The sequence below is a fragment of the Mustela lutreola genome, chromosome 11, assembly GCF_030435805.1.
Source record: "Mustela lutreola isolate mMusLut2 chromosome 11, mMusLut2.pri, whole genome shotgun sequence".
Classification (NCBI taxonomy): domain Eukaryota; kingdom Metazoa; phylum Chordata; class Mammalia; order Carnivora; family Mustelidae; genus Mustela; species Mustela lutreola.
In genome coordinates this window covers 52,146,580-52,164,062 of record NC_081300.1, presented here as the reverse complement: position 1 = coordinate 52,164,062, position 17,483 = coordinate 52,146,580, and the positions used below count along the sequence as shown (strand labels likewise).

General features: G+C 36.9%; 1 protein-coding gene across 2 annotated transcripts in view; it reads right to left on the bottom strand.

Moving 5' to 3' along the window:
- Window positions 1-17,483, bottom strand: part of SMCHD1 (structural maintenance of chromosomes flexible hinge domain containing 1) — a 150,484-nt gene that overhangs the window by 42,208 nt on the left and 90,793 nt on the right. For both annotated transcript variants that reach the window (XM_059138660.1, XM_059138661.1), the window contains 2 exons: window positions 17,297-17,412; window positions 16,113-16,177 (listed from right to left, as the gene is read on the bottom strand). In XM_059138660.1, coding sequence (XP_058994643.1) covers window positions 16,113-16,177; window positions 17,297-17,412 — 181 coding nt within the window. The remainder of the gene's footprint in view (window positions 1-16,112; window positions 16,178-17,296; window positions 17,413-17,483) is intronic.

Sequence of the window (17,483 nt, the reverse complement as noted above, 5' to 3'; positions counted from 1 at the left end):
AGCACTGCATCTGCCTAAGACTTTCTTCTCTCCCTCTACCCCTCCCCAAACTGACACACTATCTCTCTCAAATAAATAAATCTAAAAATAATAAGAATAAGAATAAGAATAGTAAGACTGACAGCTAACTTCTCAACATAAATGATAGGACAGTGAAGGCTGGCTTAAAAGTACTGCAAGAGGGCGTCTGGGTGGCTCAGTGGGTTAAGCTGCTGCCTTCGGCTCAGGTCATGATCTCAGGGTCCTGGGATCGAGTTCCGCATCGGGCTCTCTGCTCAGCAGGGAGACTGCTTCCTCTCTCTCTCTCTCTCTGCCTGCCTCTCCATCTACTTGTGATCTCTCTCTGTCAAATAAATAAATAAAATCTTTAAAAAAAAAAAAAGTACTGCAAGAAAGAAACTGCCAATATAAAATTGCAGTTTCAAGAAAAGTACTCTTCCAGTATGAAGGTTTATGAGATAATTCATCACCAGCACATGTACACTAGAGGAAACACTAAAGGAACTTCCTCAGATGGAAAATGATACGAAATGGAAAACCTGAGTTGCAGATTAACAGAAGAATAAATGAGTTAGTAAATCTAAATGAACACTAACTATATGAAATAATAATGTATTAATAACTTTAACATATACAACAACAAAGGCATCTTAGTTGCAAGAGAGAGAATGATGTTTAAGTGTTCTAAGAGTTATTCACTGACCAAGGAGAGGGTAAAAATGCAAAGTGTCATCACACATTGATATAGCAATTTAACTATGCATGTTGTAATCTCTCAAAAAAAATCAGAATAATAAGACTATATTAACTACCAAGTTAATAAGGAATAAAATATGATAACTAATAATAATAAATTCATAAGAAAAAAGAAAAAAGAATAGTAGGATCAAATAAAAAATTGTAAGACAGAGTCAAAAACAAGTGTTTTGGTAATTATTTGTATGATTTAAGCTTTTCACTTAAAAGATTATTAAAAAAACAATTATAGGATGCCTGGGTGGCTCAGATGGTTAAACACCTGCCTTCCACTCAGATCATGATGTCAGGGTCCTAGGACTGAGCCCTGGGTCAGGCTTCCTGTTCAGTGGGGAGTCTGCTTCTCCCTCTGCCTGCTGCTCCCCCTGCCTGTGCTCTCCCTCTGACGAATAAATAAATAAAATCTTTAAAAAAACAAACATATAATGCCATCTGTAAATGATCACTTAAAATATAAAGATACAAAAGTCATGAAAAAAAGATACTTATACAAATCCTAGCTCTCATGATCCCTAAGGTGGCTTCTGCATGTCACTCATACGGAAAGTTGGTATACTGTTATCAAAGTAGATTACCAAGCAAAAAGCATTACTAGAGAAAAAGGTGAATACTTCATAGTGACAGCCAATTCAATTTCTCAAAAAAATATAATAATGTAAGTCCTATGTAAAAAATCATACAGCCTTAAAATAACACTAACAGAACTAAGAAGGAAAATGAATCCACATCCATGAAGGGAGACTTACTACACTGCTTAAAAAATAAATAAATAGATAGATAGATAAATATATAGATTTTGTGTGTGTGTGTGTACACATGCACACAAATTTAAAATATATAGAAAAATTTAAATACAGAAAAGTGACGCCCAATGATTACTAAATTTTGAATTAGCATAACACTGTACTTTACAGGTAGTTTATGTGATTTTCTAGTATACATAAAATATTTACAAAAATTGACCATATGCGCATACTGTTTTCCACAAAGGGAAAAACAATTATCCATTAGTTTCAAGGGAAAGATAATATACAAGGCAGGATCTCTGACCACCGCGGAATTAATCTAGAAATCAATAAGAAGGGCGCCTGGGTGGCTCAGTGGGTTAAGCCGCTGCCTTCGGCTCAGGTCATGATCTCAGGGTCCTGGAATCGAGACCCCACATCGGGCTCTCTGCTCAGCAGGGAGCCTGCTTCCTCCTCTCTCTCTCTCTGCCTGCCTTTCTGCCTACTTGTGATCTCTCTCTGTCAAATAAATAAAATCTTTAAAAAAAAAAAAAAGAAATCAATAAGAAAAAGAGAATAAGAAAATCCCACAATTTAGAAATTAAACAATATACTTCTGAAAAATAGTCATAGGTAGAAGATGAAATTACAATGGAAATTATAAAACACCTTGATCCAAGTAATAATGAAAATACAAGGTAAAAAACTTGGGAAATCTGTAGCTCTACATACATATATATGTACATATAAATACATATTTATGTATATGTGTATATATATTTACATATACATACAGTATATACAGGCCGAAAATAAATGTATTAAGCAAAAATCTCAAGAAGTTTTAAAAAGACAGAAGTTGGTTCTTTGAAAAGACCTACAAAATTTACATCTCCTGGTAAGATTAATCAAGTAACAAAAAGTACAAATAGGGTGCCTGGGTGGCTCAGTTGGTTAAGTGTCTGCCTTTGGTCAGATCAAGATCCTGGAGTCCCAGGACTGAGTCCCAAATCAAGCTCCCCACTCAGCTGGGAGTCTGCTTCTCCCCACTCTTGCACTCTCTCACTCAAATAAAAAAAAAATTTAAAAAAGTAAAAATAACGTTGACAGTGAGAGACCACTATAGATTCTTACCTACAGACAAAATAAATTGTGAACAACAACTTTTAAAATTTAGGTAAGACTGACAAATTGAAAATTTTAAGTCACCAAAACTGACCAAAGAGGACTCAGGAAATACAAATAATCATATAGCTACCGAATTTGAAGAAACTACATTCATAAGTACAACCTTCCTCCCCTCAACTCCAGGCACAGATGGCTTCACAGATGAAATCTACCAAACATTTAAGGAAGAAATTATGACAACTCTCACACAAAATCCAGAAAATAAATCAAGATATAAGGACCAATTTTCCCAGTTACTGCGGTGAGGCATATATGACCTAGACACCATACCTAAAAAGAATCTATAGGAAAGTGCAGGCAACCTTACCATTAATGTAGACAGAAAAATTCCAAACAATTAGCAAAACAAATCCACCAATACATAAAAGAGGTTATTATGTATCATGATAAAACTGGGTTTACTCCAGTAATGCAAGACTGGCTGAATGAATATTCAGAAAATTAATGTTCTATATAATTAAGCACATCAAAAAAGAAAGGAAAAATATCACATATTACCCTCAATAGACAATGAAATCTAATATCAATTCATAATAAATAGAAATTCTCTTGCTGAGGATTAGAAAGGAACAGTCTGATAAACGTACCTACCAATGAAAACAGGGGACTGGGAATGAAATTAGGATGATCTTTTTTTTTTTTTAGACTTTTTAAAAATTTATTTATTTGACAGAGAGTGAAAGAGAGAGAGAAAGAGAGAGAAATCACAAGTAGGCAGAGAGGCAGGCAGAAAGACAGGGGAAGCTCAATCCCAGGACTCTGAGATCATGACCTGAGCCGAAGGCAGAGACTTAACCCATTGAACCACCCAGGCACCCCAGTATGATCACTCTTGTGTCTATTTAAGATTTTACTGTAAGTCCAAGCCAGTGCAATATGGCAAAAAAGAGAAAATGTACAATGACTAGAAAGTAATCAACCTATCATTATTCACAGACATGAATGTGAAAATATTTTGAAATCCTAAAGAATCTATAAATAAAATTGGAAATTAAGGAGACTAGCAGAGATGCTGACTACAATGTTAATATATATAAATTGACTAGATTTCTGTAACCAATAACATAAAATAAAAAATTTTAAAGGATGCTGTTTACAATACCATCCAAAATATTATCTAGGTATCATGCTAAATGAAGTGAGACATTGTATGTTAACTAACAAAATTAAAACTTTAAAAAAGGGAAAAAAATGTTAGATAGGCAAATATAAAAATACTCTATTATTTCACTGATATGTAGAATCTAAAAAACTCAAATTCGTAGACACAAAGAACAGAGTGCTCCTTGCCAAAGGCAGGAACTGGGAGATGGGCAAGATGGAGGAAATGATCAAAGCTGGTCAAGAGGTACAAAGTTTCAGTTAAAGGACAAATAAATCCTGGGCAAGTAATATACAGCATGGTGACTACAGTTAACAACACTGTCATGTTTGAAAGTTGCTAAGAGAGTAAGTCTTTAAAGTTTCCAATATTAGGAAAAAAAAATCGTAGTTATTTAAGGTGATGGATGATAACCAAATTACTATGGAAGGAAGCAGGTAATGACTGGGAGGGGCACAAGGTAGGGCTTCCCCTGTATTGGCAATCTTTTATTTCCTGACTTCAGTAGTGGTCGCACAGAAATTTACTATGGGAGAAAAGTCACAAAACACTGCGTGTTTTTTTAACTTTATGAATTTTTTTTTATAAACCTATAATATATTTTTATTCCCAGGGGTACAGGTCTGTGAATTGTCAGGTTTACACACTTCACAGCACTCACCACAGAAGATACCCTCCCCAATGTCCATAACCCCACCCCCTTTTCACCAACCCCCCTCCCCCCAGCAACCCTCAGTTTGTTTTGTGAGATTAAGAGTCACTTATGGTTTGTCTCCCTCCCAATCCCATCTTGTCCACTTCCTCATATCAGGGAGATCATATGATAGTTGTCTTTGTCCAATTGACTTATTTCGCTAAGCACGATACCCTCTATCCTTTAAAGTTCCATCCACATCATGGCAAATGGCAAGATTTCATTTCTTTTGATGGCTACATTAACTTTATGAATTTTCTCTGTTCTTAAAAGGTTTAAAAATTGAGATTACATGTAGAACACCACACACAGTGACTGACGTGCATTAGGAACTCAAATATTTTCATGCATTCAAATATACCTGATATATGGAGATATATTTTATTATGTCACATGTATAACTGACAGTGTATATGATTTTTAGAAATCCTTCCTTCTGACTTACCATTTCTAAAATTTTATTTTTTTAAATTGAAATACAGCTGACATACAATATTATATTAGTTTCAGGGATACTACAGAGTAATTCAACATTCATATACACTAGAAAGTAATCACCACAATAAATCTTGCTACCATCAGTCACCATACAAAGTTGTTACATAGTAACATATCCTCTAAACTGTAGATTGCATCCTCATGTTTTATTTATAACTTCAAGTTTGCACCCTGTAACCCCCATCCTCTATTCTGCCCATTCCCCTACACAGCTAAGATTTTCATTTTTTAGAAATTTTATTTATTTATTGAGAGCGAGAGCAAGAGAGAGCAAGTGCACCTGTGTATACAAGTTGGGAGAGAGGAAGAAGGCAAGGGAGATTGGAGAGAAAATTTCAAGCAAACTCCCCACCCAGCATGGAGCCTAATGTGGGGCTTAATAGCATAGCCCTGAGATCATGACCTGAGCTGAAATGAAAACCAACTCAGCCACCTAGACACCCCAAGAGAGAGTGACAGAGTGACAGAGAGACAGCGCAGTTTACTTATTTGACAGAGACACAGAGCAGGAGAGAGAGAACAGAAGTAGGGGGAGTGGGAAAGGGAAGCAGGCTTCCCGCTGAGCAAGGAGCCCTATCCAAGGGCTCAATCCCAGGACCCTGGGATCATGACCTGAGCCAAAAGCAGACACTTAACGACTGTGCCACCCAGGTGCACCCCAAGATTTCTTTTTACTGAGGTATAATTCACATAAAATAAAATTAACCATTTTAAGTGTCTAATTCATTGGCATTTGGTATATACACATTGTTGCCCAACGGCTACTTCTTTATAGTTTTAAAATGTAGAACTATTTTTAAAAGACTTCCTAGGGGCACCTGGGTGGCTCAGTGGGTTAAGCCTCTGCCTTCAGCTTAGATAACGGTCTCAGGGTCCTGGGATTGAGCCCTGCATAGGGCTCTCTGCTCAGTAGGGAGCCTGCTTCCCCCGCTTCCCCTGCTTGGCCCGCTCTTTCTCTCTCTGCCTGCTGCTCTGCCTACTTGGGAGCTCGCTCTGTCAAATAAATAAATACATAAAATCTTTAAGGAAAAAAAAAAAAGATTTCCTAAATGTTCCTTCTGATACCCTGGAATCCTAAAATAAGATTAAATTAAGACAAATATTTGAAATACAAGGATGTTGCACAATTATCACACATTTTAATAGATTTATACACTAAAAGATAATTTAACATACTGAAAGGAAGGCAGTATATGTTTTCTTGGATGTCTAAATCAGTCCCATGCAATAACATGAGTATACCTTAAAGACCTAAGGCATTGTTAGCATAACGTAAAGTAAGGACAGTGATGGTATATTTCATTACTTGTCTGACACAAGATAATAAAACTCATTTAGAAACACATAGCTATCTGACATTGCCTTAACAAAAAGTACACACTGAGAAGATCTCTTTCTTTTTAAATGAAAAGAGCATCTGTCTATGAAAGATTAAAAGGTTTTTAAAAAAACAAACTAGTTCTTTGGTACAGTTAGTCTGAACATATTAATATAACCTTATATTAATATAATAATCATGTTGACCCTACTGAATGATCACTAAAGAATTTTAAAAAGAAAATTTTGAAGGGTTTTGGGAAGACCAGGGAGTAGAAAACACCAGGTACCTGTGTCCCTGTCTGGAAAATACCTATACTGGCAGACTCTGTCTGATATAACTATTTTGGAACTCTGAAAGTTACTAAAAACTTGGATAGTAAGTTGCAGTTAACTTTGATCAATTTTAGCTTTTACACAGTAGTAGTTACTCATTCCCTACCTCCCGACCTATGGCCCACAGATCTATGTCCCAGGAGCAGTGTTTACAGCTTACAGGAGCCAGGGTGGGCAAAAGGACCCTATCCACCAAATACTGGGGATCTGTGCTCTGATTGCTGCTTCTGATCAGAGGAGTAAATGAAAATGCAAATAGCCATTGTTCCTGCAGTGTCCCCACTGCTGAAGTCCTCATCCTCCAGCTAAAGTAACTTCCAGGAGACTTAAAGAGCTAGCACTCTGTCTTTCTCCTCTTCCTTTTTAGAAACCAGAAATTAAAGGAACTGAACAACCACATGTATAGAGAAAACAAGAAAGTGACTACTCATATCCAGAGAAAGGGTCAGAAAAGACATGAGAAGACCGTAAGTTTACACCTAAGGCTGATGCATGACAAAGAGCTTATAACAATCAGAAAAACAATTAAAAAAAATTTTAAACCTAGCAAACCCTGAGTGAGGCAGAGAATCTGAATTCCAGTGCTACCACATTAATATATACAAATGTCTATTTTTTAACAAAAAGCCACAAGACAAACGGCCATTCAAAGTAAAAACATAAGTCAACTAAAATTGTTCTTCAGACACCTGATGGCAAATATACTAGACAAGGACTTAAAAAAACAAAACAAAACAAAACAAAACCAACCTGTCTTAAAGGTGCCTGCATGGTTTAGTGTGTTAAGATTCTGACTCTTGATTTCAGCTCAGGTCATGATCTCAGTGTTGTGATAATGGAGCTTTAAGATTCTTTCTCTCCCTCTCCTTCTGCTCCTAACCCCTAACTCAAGCACTCTTTCTCAAAACAAGAACAACACAACAACAACAAACATCTATCTTAAAAATGCTCAAAGAAGTGAAGGAAAATGTGGAGAAAATAAAAGTGATGTAGAAAAAAAATGGAAATATCAATAAAGAAACAGAAAACCTAACAAGGAACCAAAAACAAATTTTGGAGCTGAAAAATACAGTAACTTCAGTGAAAATTTCAGTACAGGTATTCAAAGGCAGATTTAAGCAGGAAGAAAAAAGAATTAGTGAACTTGAAGATAATGAATATTATAGTCTGAGGAACAGAAAGGAAAAAGGACTGAATAAAAGGGAACAGAACCTCAGGGATCTTTGGGACACCAGCAAGGGTCCCCTCTCACCAGGGGAAGAGAGAATATTTGAAGAATGGCTGAAAATCTCCCAAGTTTGATGAAACACATGAATATAAATATTGAAGATGCTCAACAGATTCCAAGTAAAATAAATTCAAAGACACATACCAACACACATTATTATCAAATATTTAAAAGACAAAGAGAGAATATGAAAAGCAGTGAGATGAGAGAGAAGTTAATCATTACATATAAGGGATTCTCAGGAAGCTAATCAGATTTCTCATCAAATAGGCCAGGGGGGACGCAGTAGGCAATGGACCAATGTATTCAAAATGCTTCAAAACATATATACCCTCAGCCAAGAATACTATATCCAGCAAAACCAATCTTCAACAGTGAGAGGGAAATTAAGACATTCTCAGATAAACAAAAGCCAAGGGAATTCATTACCACTAGACCTGGTCTGTAAGAAATGTTCAAGGAAATACTACAAAGTGAGATGAAAGAACTGACAATAACATGAAACCACATGGAGAAACAAAGATCTCAATAAAGGTAAATTCACAGGCAATTATAAATGCTAGTATTATTATAACAATGTTTATAATTGCACCTCTTGTTTTCTACAAGATTTAAGAGACCAATATATTTGAAGAAACAAAACTTAATCTCAAAGTTAAAAGGACATTTCCCACTTCAAAGCTGTGATCACCAAGACAGCATGGTACTGGCATAAAAACAGACACACAGACCAGTGGAACAGAGTAGAGAGCCTAGATATGGACCCTCAACTCTATGGGCAAATAATCTTCGACAAAGCAGAAAAAAATATACAGTAGAAAAAAGACAGTCTCTTCAATAAATGGTGCTGGGAAAACTGGGCAGCTATATGTAGAAGAATGAAACTCGACCATTCTCTTATACCGTACACAAAGATAAACTCAAAGTGGATAAAAGACCTCAATGTGAGACAGGAATCCATCAGAATCGTAGAGGAGAACATAGGCAGTAATCTCTTCAATATCAGCCACAGCAACTTCTTTCAAGATATGTCTCCAAAGGCAAAGGAAACAAAAGCAAAAATAAACTTTTGGGACTTCATCAAAATCAAAAGCTTCTGCAAAAAAACAGAGGCAACCCACGGAATGGGAGAAGATAATTGCAAATGACAGTACAGACAAAAGGTTGATATCCAGGATCTATAATGAACTCCTCAAACTCAACACACACAAAACAGACAAGCATATCAAAAAATGGGCAGAAGATATGAACAGAGACTTCTCCAACGAAGACATACAAATGGCTATCAGACACATGAAAAAATGTTCATCATCACTAGCCATCAGGGAGATTCAAATTAAAACCACATTGAGATATCACCTTACACCAACCAGTTAGAATGGCCAAAATCAACAAGACAGGAAACATGTGTTGGATGGGATGTGGAGAAAGGGGAACCCTCTTACACTGCTGGTGGGAAGGCAAGTTGGTGCAGCCTCTTTGGAGAACAGTGTAGAGATTCCTCAAGAAATTAAAAATAGAACTTCCCTATGACCCTGCCATTGCACGACTGGGTATTTACCCCAAAGATACAGATGTAGTGAAAAGAAGGGCCATCTGTACCCCAATGTTTAAAAAATAAATGAAAGAAATCTTGGACATAGTTTATTCAAAGCAACCTTCATATTTTGAAGTAGAGGTCCGGAACACAGAAGCAACAATTCCAGTGAATTCAATTCAGAGTAATGTAAGTAAAAAAACTAAAAAACTAGTATATAAAAAAACTAGTTCTATTTGTTTTACACTTTATAAAAAAAAACTAGTTCAATTTGTTTTACACTTTATAACATTTAAGTTTTGAACTACAGAACTCTCCTATATAATAACATATTATAAAGTGGTCTGACAACATAACGTAATTTTTTTGGATGGCTTTCATAGTTCTTAAAGCTAATATAAAATATCACAACAGTCTTTCCCCAAATCATTTTACAAAGCTTACAAATAAAATACATATTTTCTCAAAATATTTCCTGAGAAAAATTAAGAGATATGAAGAATAATTTCTTTTCAGTCACAAATTACTTTTCCCAAGTTGAGCAAACACTATAAGCCCAAAATCACTTTGTAACAAATTATGCATAAAAATATGAAATGATTTAAGAATTACCTGAAGTATAGTGATTCTCAAGTGTCTTTGCCCCAGGCGGAATTACACCGCCCTTACCCGGGGCCGGGGTGAGTAATCCGCTCGGGTTTGCTTTCAGGAGCTTTTGTTACCTGAGCGCTTTCCGTAGAGTTCCGGAGGACGGGAATACAAATGGCGGCCTCCTGGTCTCCGGCCCGGAGGAGCCGAGAGCCCAGGGCCCCACTCCTCAGTGCGCCCTCAAAGAACAGCGCCCAGTTACTCCCGTCTGCCTGACCTCCGGCCGCGCTCCGAGCTCACCGAGCCTGCGACCGGTTCAAGGTAACACCGAGCTGCGAGCTTACTGTCGGCTCTGTCTCTGTAGCTGGCTTTCCCGTTCCAATACCCGCAAGCTCTGCGACACTCAGACACCCCCGATCCTTCTATGACCCTGCGGGACCTGAGGCCACGCTGACCCCGCGTGGGTTTCGCCCCGGTTTAGCCTCTGGAGCGATGTCCCTCAGCGGAACAGACTTTTAAAAGTCCTGATTTTGTGCACGGTTGCTCCGCTGCTTGCCGGGAGCCGGCCCCTCCCCCCCGGGGTCTATCTTCGCTTTGGCAGAATTCCAGAGGAGGAGAAAGCCAAACACGTAACTCATGGCTTTTTTCCTGGGATTTTTTTTAGTCTTGCAGTTAATTTGATTTTTTCTTTTTCATTTTTTTTTTTTTTCTCGCCTTCGGGTAAAATTTTTTTTTTAACTGTTACCTTTTTCTTTTTTAACGATTTTTTACTAGTTTATCTAATATATATATTTTTCTTTTTTACATTTTTCTTAGGTGTTTTCTTTTTTTAAAAATTATTTTCTTTTCTTTTCTTTTTTTTTTCTTTTCTTTTTGTTTTTTTTTCTTTCTTCCTTTTTGAACCTCTTTTTATCCCCTTTCTCCCCACTCACGATTTTGGATCTCTTCTAATTTGGTTAAAGCATATTTTCCTGGGGTTGTTGCCACCCTTTTAGTATTTTACTTGCCCCTTCATTTACTCTTATCTGGACAAAATGACAAGACATAAAAATTCAACACAAAAAAAAGAACAAGAGGCAGTACCGAAGGCTAGGGACCTAATCAATACAGACATCGGTAATATGTCAGATCTAGAGTTCAGAATGACAATTCTCAAGGTTCTAGCCGGGCTCGAAAAAGGCATGGAAGATATTAGAGAAACCCTCTCGAGAGATATAAAAGCCCTTTCTGGAGAAATAAAAGAACTAAAATCTAACCAAGGTGAAATCAAAAAAGCTATTAATGAGGTGCAATCAAAAATGGAGGCTCTAACTGCTAGGATAAATGAGGCAGAAGAAAGAATTAGTGATATAGAAGACCAAATGACAGAGAATAAAGAAGCTGAGCAAAAGAGGGACAAACAGCTACTGGACCACGAGGGGAGAATTCGAGAGATAAGTGACACCATAAGACGAAACAACATTAGAATAATTGGGATTCCAGAAGAAGAAGAAAGTGAGAGGGGAGCAGAAGGTATACTGGAGAGAATTATTGGGGAGAATTTCCCCAATATGGCAAAGGGAACGAGCATCAAAATTCAGGAGGTTCAGAGAACGCCCCTCAAAATCAATAAGAATAGGCCCACACCCCGTCACCTAATAGTAAAATTTACAAGTCTCAATGACAAAGAGAAAATCCTGAAAGCAGCCCGGGAAAAGAAGTCTGTAACATACAAAGGAAAAAATATTAGATTGGCAGCTGACTTATCCACAGAGACCTGGCAGGCCAGAAAGAGCTGGCATGATATTTTCAGAGCACTAAACGAGAAAAACATGCAGCCAAGAATACTATATCCAGCTAGGCTATCATTGAAAATAGAAGGAGAGATTAAAAGCTTCCAGGACAAACAACAACTGAAAGAATTTGCAAACACCAAACCAGCTCTACAGGAAATATTGAAAGGGGTCCTCTAAGCAAAGAGAGAGCCTACAAGTGGTAGATCAGAAAGGAACAGAGACCATATACAGTAACAGTCACCTTACAGGCAATACAATGGCACTAAATTCATATCTCTCAATAGTTACCCTGAATGTGAATGGGCTAAATGCCCCTGTCAAAAGACACAGGGTATCAGAATGGATAAAAAAACAAAGCCCATCTATATGTTGCCTCCAAGAAACACATTTTAAGCCCGAAGACACCTCCAGATTTAAAGTGAGGGGGTGGAAAAGAATTTACCATGCTAATGGACATCAGAAGAAAGCAGGAGTGGCAATCCTTATATCAGATCAATTAGATTTTAAGCCAAAGACTATAATAAGAGATGAGGAAGGACACTATATCATACTCAAAGGGTCTGTCCAACAAGAAGATTTAACAATTTTAAATATCTATGCCCCCAATGTGGGAGCAGCCAACTATATAAACCAATTAATAACAAAATCAAAGAAACACATCAACAATAATACAATAATAGTAGGGGACTTTAACACTCCCCTCACTGAAATGGACAGGTCATCCAAGCAAAAGATCAGCAAGGAAATAAAGGCCTTAAACGACACACTGGACCAGATGGACATCACAGATATATTCAGAACATTTCATCCCAAAGCAACAGAATACACATTCTTCTCTAGTGCACATGGAACATTCTCCAGAATAGATCACATCCTCGGTCCTAAATCAGGACTCAACTGGTATCAAAAGATTGGGATCATTCCCTGCATATTTTCAGACCACAATGCTCTAAAGCTAGAACTCAACCACAAAAGGAAGTCTGGAAAGAACCCAAATACATGGAGACTAAACAGTATCCTTCTAAAGAATGAATGGGTCAACCGGGAAATTAAAGAAGAATTGAAAAAAATCATGGAAACAAATGATAATGAAAATACAACGGTTCAAAATCTGTGGGACACAACAAAGGCAGTCCTGAGAGGAAAATATATAGCGGTACAAGACTTTCTCAAGAAACAAGAAAGGTCTCAGGTACACAACCTAACCCTACACCTAAAGGAGCTGGAGAAAGAACAAGAAAGAAACCCTAAGCCCAGCAGGAGAAGAGAAATCATAAAGATCAGAGCAGAAATCAATGAAATAGAAACCAAAAAAACAATAGAACAAATCAACGAAACTAGGAGCTGGTTCTTTGAAAGAATTAATAAAATTGATAAACCCCTGGCCCGACTTATCAAAAAGAAAAGAGAAAGGACCCAAATAAATAAAATCATGAATGAAAGAGGAGAGATCACAACTAACACCAAAGAAATACAAACTATTATAAGAACATACTATGAGCAACTCTACGGCAATAAATTTGACAATCTGGAAGAAATGGATGCATTCCTAGAAACATATAAACTACCACAACTGAGCCAGGAAGAAATAGAAAGCCTGAACAGACCCATAACCAGTAAAGAGATTGAAACAGTCATTAAAAATCTCCAAAAAAACAAAAGCCCAGGGCCAGACGGCTTCCCGGGGGAATTCTACCAAACATTTAAAGAAGAACTAATTCCTATTCTCCTGAAACTGTTCCAAAAAGTAGAAATGGAAGGAAAACTTCCAAACTCATTTTATGAGGCCAGCATCACCTTGATCCCAAAACCAGACAAGGATCCCACCAAAAAAGAGAGCTATAGACCGATATCCTTGATGAACACAGATGCGAAAATACTCAACAAAATACTAGCCAATAGGATTCAACAGTACATTATAAGGATTATTCACCACGACCAAGTGGGATTTATTCCAGGGCTGCAAGGTTGGTTCAACATCCGCAAATCAGTCAATGTGATACAACACATCAATAAAAGAAAGAACAAGAACCATATGATACTCTCAATAGATGCTGAAAAAGCATTTCACAAAGTACAACATCCCTTCCTGATCAAAACTCTTCAAAGTGTAGGGATAGAGGGCGCATACCTCAATATCATCAAAGCCATCTATGAAAAACCCACCGCAAATATCATTCTCAATGGAGAAAAACTGAAAGCTTTTCCGCTAAGGTCAGGAACACGGCAGGGATGTCCATTATCACCACTGCTATTCAACATCGTACTAGAGGTCCTAGCCTCAGCAATCAGACAACAAAAGGAAATTAAAGGCATCCAAATCGGCAAAGAAGAAGTCAAATTATCACTCTTCGCAGATGATATGATACTATATGTGGAAAACCCAAAAGACTCCACTCCAAAACTGCTAGAACTTATACAGGAATTCAGTAAAGTGTCAGGATATAAAATCAATGCACAGAAATCAGTTGCATTTCTCTACACCAACAGCAAGACAGAAGAAAGAGATATTAAGGAGTCAATCCCATTTACAATTGCATCCAAAACCATAAGATACCTAGGAATAAACCTAACCAAAGAGACACAGAATCTATACTCAGAAAACTATAAAGTACTCATGAAAGAAATTGAGGAAGACACAAAGAAATGGAAAAATGTGCCATGCTCCTGGATTGGAAGAATAAATATTGTGAAAATGTCTATGCTACCTAAAGCAATTTACACATTTAATGCAATTCCTATCAAAGTACCATCCATCTTTTTCAAAGAAATGGAACAAATAATGCTAAAATTTATATGGAACCAGAAAAGACCTCGAATAGCCAAAGGGATATTGAAAAAGAAAGCCAACGTTGGTGGCATCACAATTCCGGACTTCAGGCTCTATTACAAAGCTGTCATCATCAAGACAGCATGGTACTGGCACAAAAACAGACACATAGATCAATGGAACAGAATAGAGAGCCCAGAAATAGACCCTCAAATCTATGGTCAACTAATCTTCGACAAAGCAGGAAAGAATGTCCAATGGAAAAAAGACAGCCTTTTCAATAAATGGTCCTGGGAAAATTGGACAGCCACATGCAGAAAAATGAAATTGGACCATTTCCTTACACCACACACAAAAATGGACTCAAAATGGATGAAGGACCTCAATGTACGAAAGGAATCCATCAAAATCCTTGAGGAGAACACGGGCAGCAACCTCTTCGACCTCTGCCGCAGCAACATCTTCCTAGGAACAACGCAAAAGGCAAGGGAAGCAAGGGAAAAAATGAACTACTGGGATTTCATCAAGATCAAAAGCTTTTGCACAGCAAAGGAAACAGTTAACAAAATCAAAAGACAACTGACAGAATGGGAGAAGATATTTGCAAACGACATATCAGATAAAGGACTAGTGTCCAGAATCTATAAAGAACTTAGCAAACTCAACACCCAAAGAACAAATAATCCAATCAAGAAATGGGCAGAGGACATGAACAGACATTTCTGCAAAGAAGACATCCAGATGGCGAACAGACACATGAAAAAGTGCTCCATATCACTCGGCATCAGGGAAATACAAATCAAAACCACAATGAGATATCACCTCACACCAGTCAGAATGGCTAAAATCAACAAGTCAGGAAATGACAGATGCTGGCGAGGATGCGGAGAAAGGGGAACCCTCCTACACTGTTGGTGGGAATGCAAGCTGGTGCAGCCACTCTGGAAAACAGCATGGAGGTTCCTCAAAATGTTGAAAATAGAACTGCCCTATGACCCAGCAATTGCACTATTGGGTATTTACCCTAAAGATACAAATGTAGTGATCCAAAGGAGCACATGCACCCGAATGTTTATAGCAGCAATGTCCACAATAGCCAAACTATGGAAAGAACCTAGATGTCCATCAACAGATGAATGGATCAAGAAGATGTGGTATATATACACAATGGAATACTATGCAGCCATCAAAAGAAATGAAATCTTGCCATTTGCAACAACATGGATGGAACTAGAGCGTATCATGCTTAGCGAAATAAGTCAAGCAGAGAAAGACAACTATCATATGATCTCCCTGATATGAGGAAGTGGTGATGCAACATGGAGGCTTAAGTGGGTAGAAGAAGAATAAATGAAACAAGATGGGATTGGGAGGGAGACAAACCATAAGTGACTCTTAATCTCACAAAACAAACTGAGGGTTGCCGAGGGGAGGGGGTTTGGGAGAAGGGGTTGGGATTATGGACATTGGGGAGGGCATGTGATTTGGTGAGTGCTGTGAAGTGTGTAAACCTGGTGATTCACAGACCTGTACCCCTGGGGATAAAAATATATGTTTATAAAAAATTAAAAAAGTATAAAAAAAAAAAAAAGAATTACCTGAAGTAGAAGCAGCCATCTTCCTTGTCATTATCTTTTATTTTATTGCAACTAAATGTTTCTGCCTAGAAAGGGAAGTAGGGGAGAAGGTGGGGAGGGAGAAATCACATTTAACATAGTATATTCAGGATGAAAACTAGTATTACCTTCACCAAATGCAAATACAGATCACATCCAGATTTACAAATACATACACATACACCTATATGTATACATTCCTACAATACAGTTTAAGGTTCAATAGTGTGATTACATGATGACATACCATTATTAAAGGGCACACAATAGATCTCCATGGTGGTGACATAGTTTTAAGTTAACTGCAGCTTAAAGGGACAGTATAAATTTAGGAAGCTAGTTTCCTAAACACATAATTGAAATGAATCATAAATCCTGAAGGGCACTGTTAAATTAAGACATTCTGATATGGTTTAGTTTTAAATTTGAGAATTATTTTAGATCTACACAGTCCAAGATGGTAGTGAAAATAGCTCCATGTGATTACTGAGCACTTGAAATATATCTGATTCAAAGAGATCTAAATACACAGGAAATTTTAAAGAACAGATAACATAAACAAATGTAAAATCTCATTTCACAATCTTTTATGTGTTTATTTAATTTATTTAATAAATTTTAAATACTGAATACATGCTGAAATGTTAATTTGATGTTAGGTTAAAACTACATTAAAATTAATTTTATTTTCTTTTTACATTCTTAATGTAGCTACTAGAAAAATATAAGTATCATGTGTGTGACATGTATTCTATTTCTATTGGACTGTGCTGCTTTAGACCCTCAAAGTGTTCTCGTCACGCTATCCTCCCTTCTCTGTCCTGTAAATCTATCAATCATATCTCTTTACTATCTCATTTACTCTATTATCTCTTAGTGGTATTCACAGCTTTTTGCCCTATGCCACTATCCTTTGGATAATTTTAAAATGTAAAATACCTTTAAAAAATTTTAAGAAATATCACAATGTAGTCTACTCTTTTTTAAAGGCATCAACACTTAATTTTGAGATAGATTCTGATATATTTTTAAAATTTCAAGTGATGAAGTAGGTTAATGTCTATTTCTCCAGCATATGCACAGTGCATTTTTACATTAAGTTACATTTAATTTTAGGTTAAATGTAAGAGCTACTTTTAACTTCTACAATGCTTTCCAGAACTCACATTTGCTGGTGGTCGGTTCCCACTGTTAGACAGCTGCCACATTTTCATGGAAATACGTGCTGGATTAATATTTTTAATGATACTGTCATCTTCAGAAATAACAGTAATCATAAAATCTGTCATGGTGAATATTAAAAAATTATTTTCTAGTTCACTTAATAGATTTGGTTAAATAATCCTATGTCTT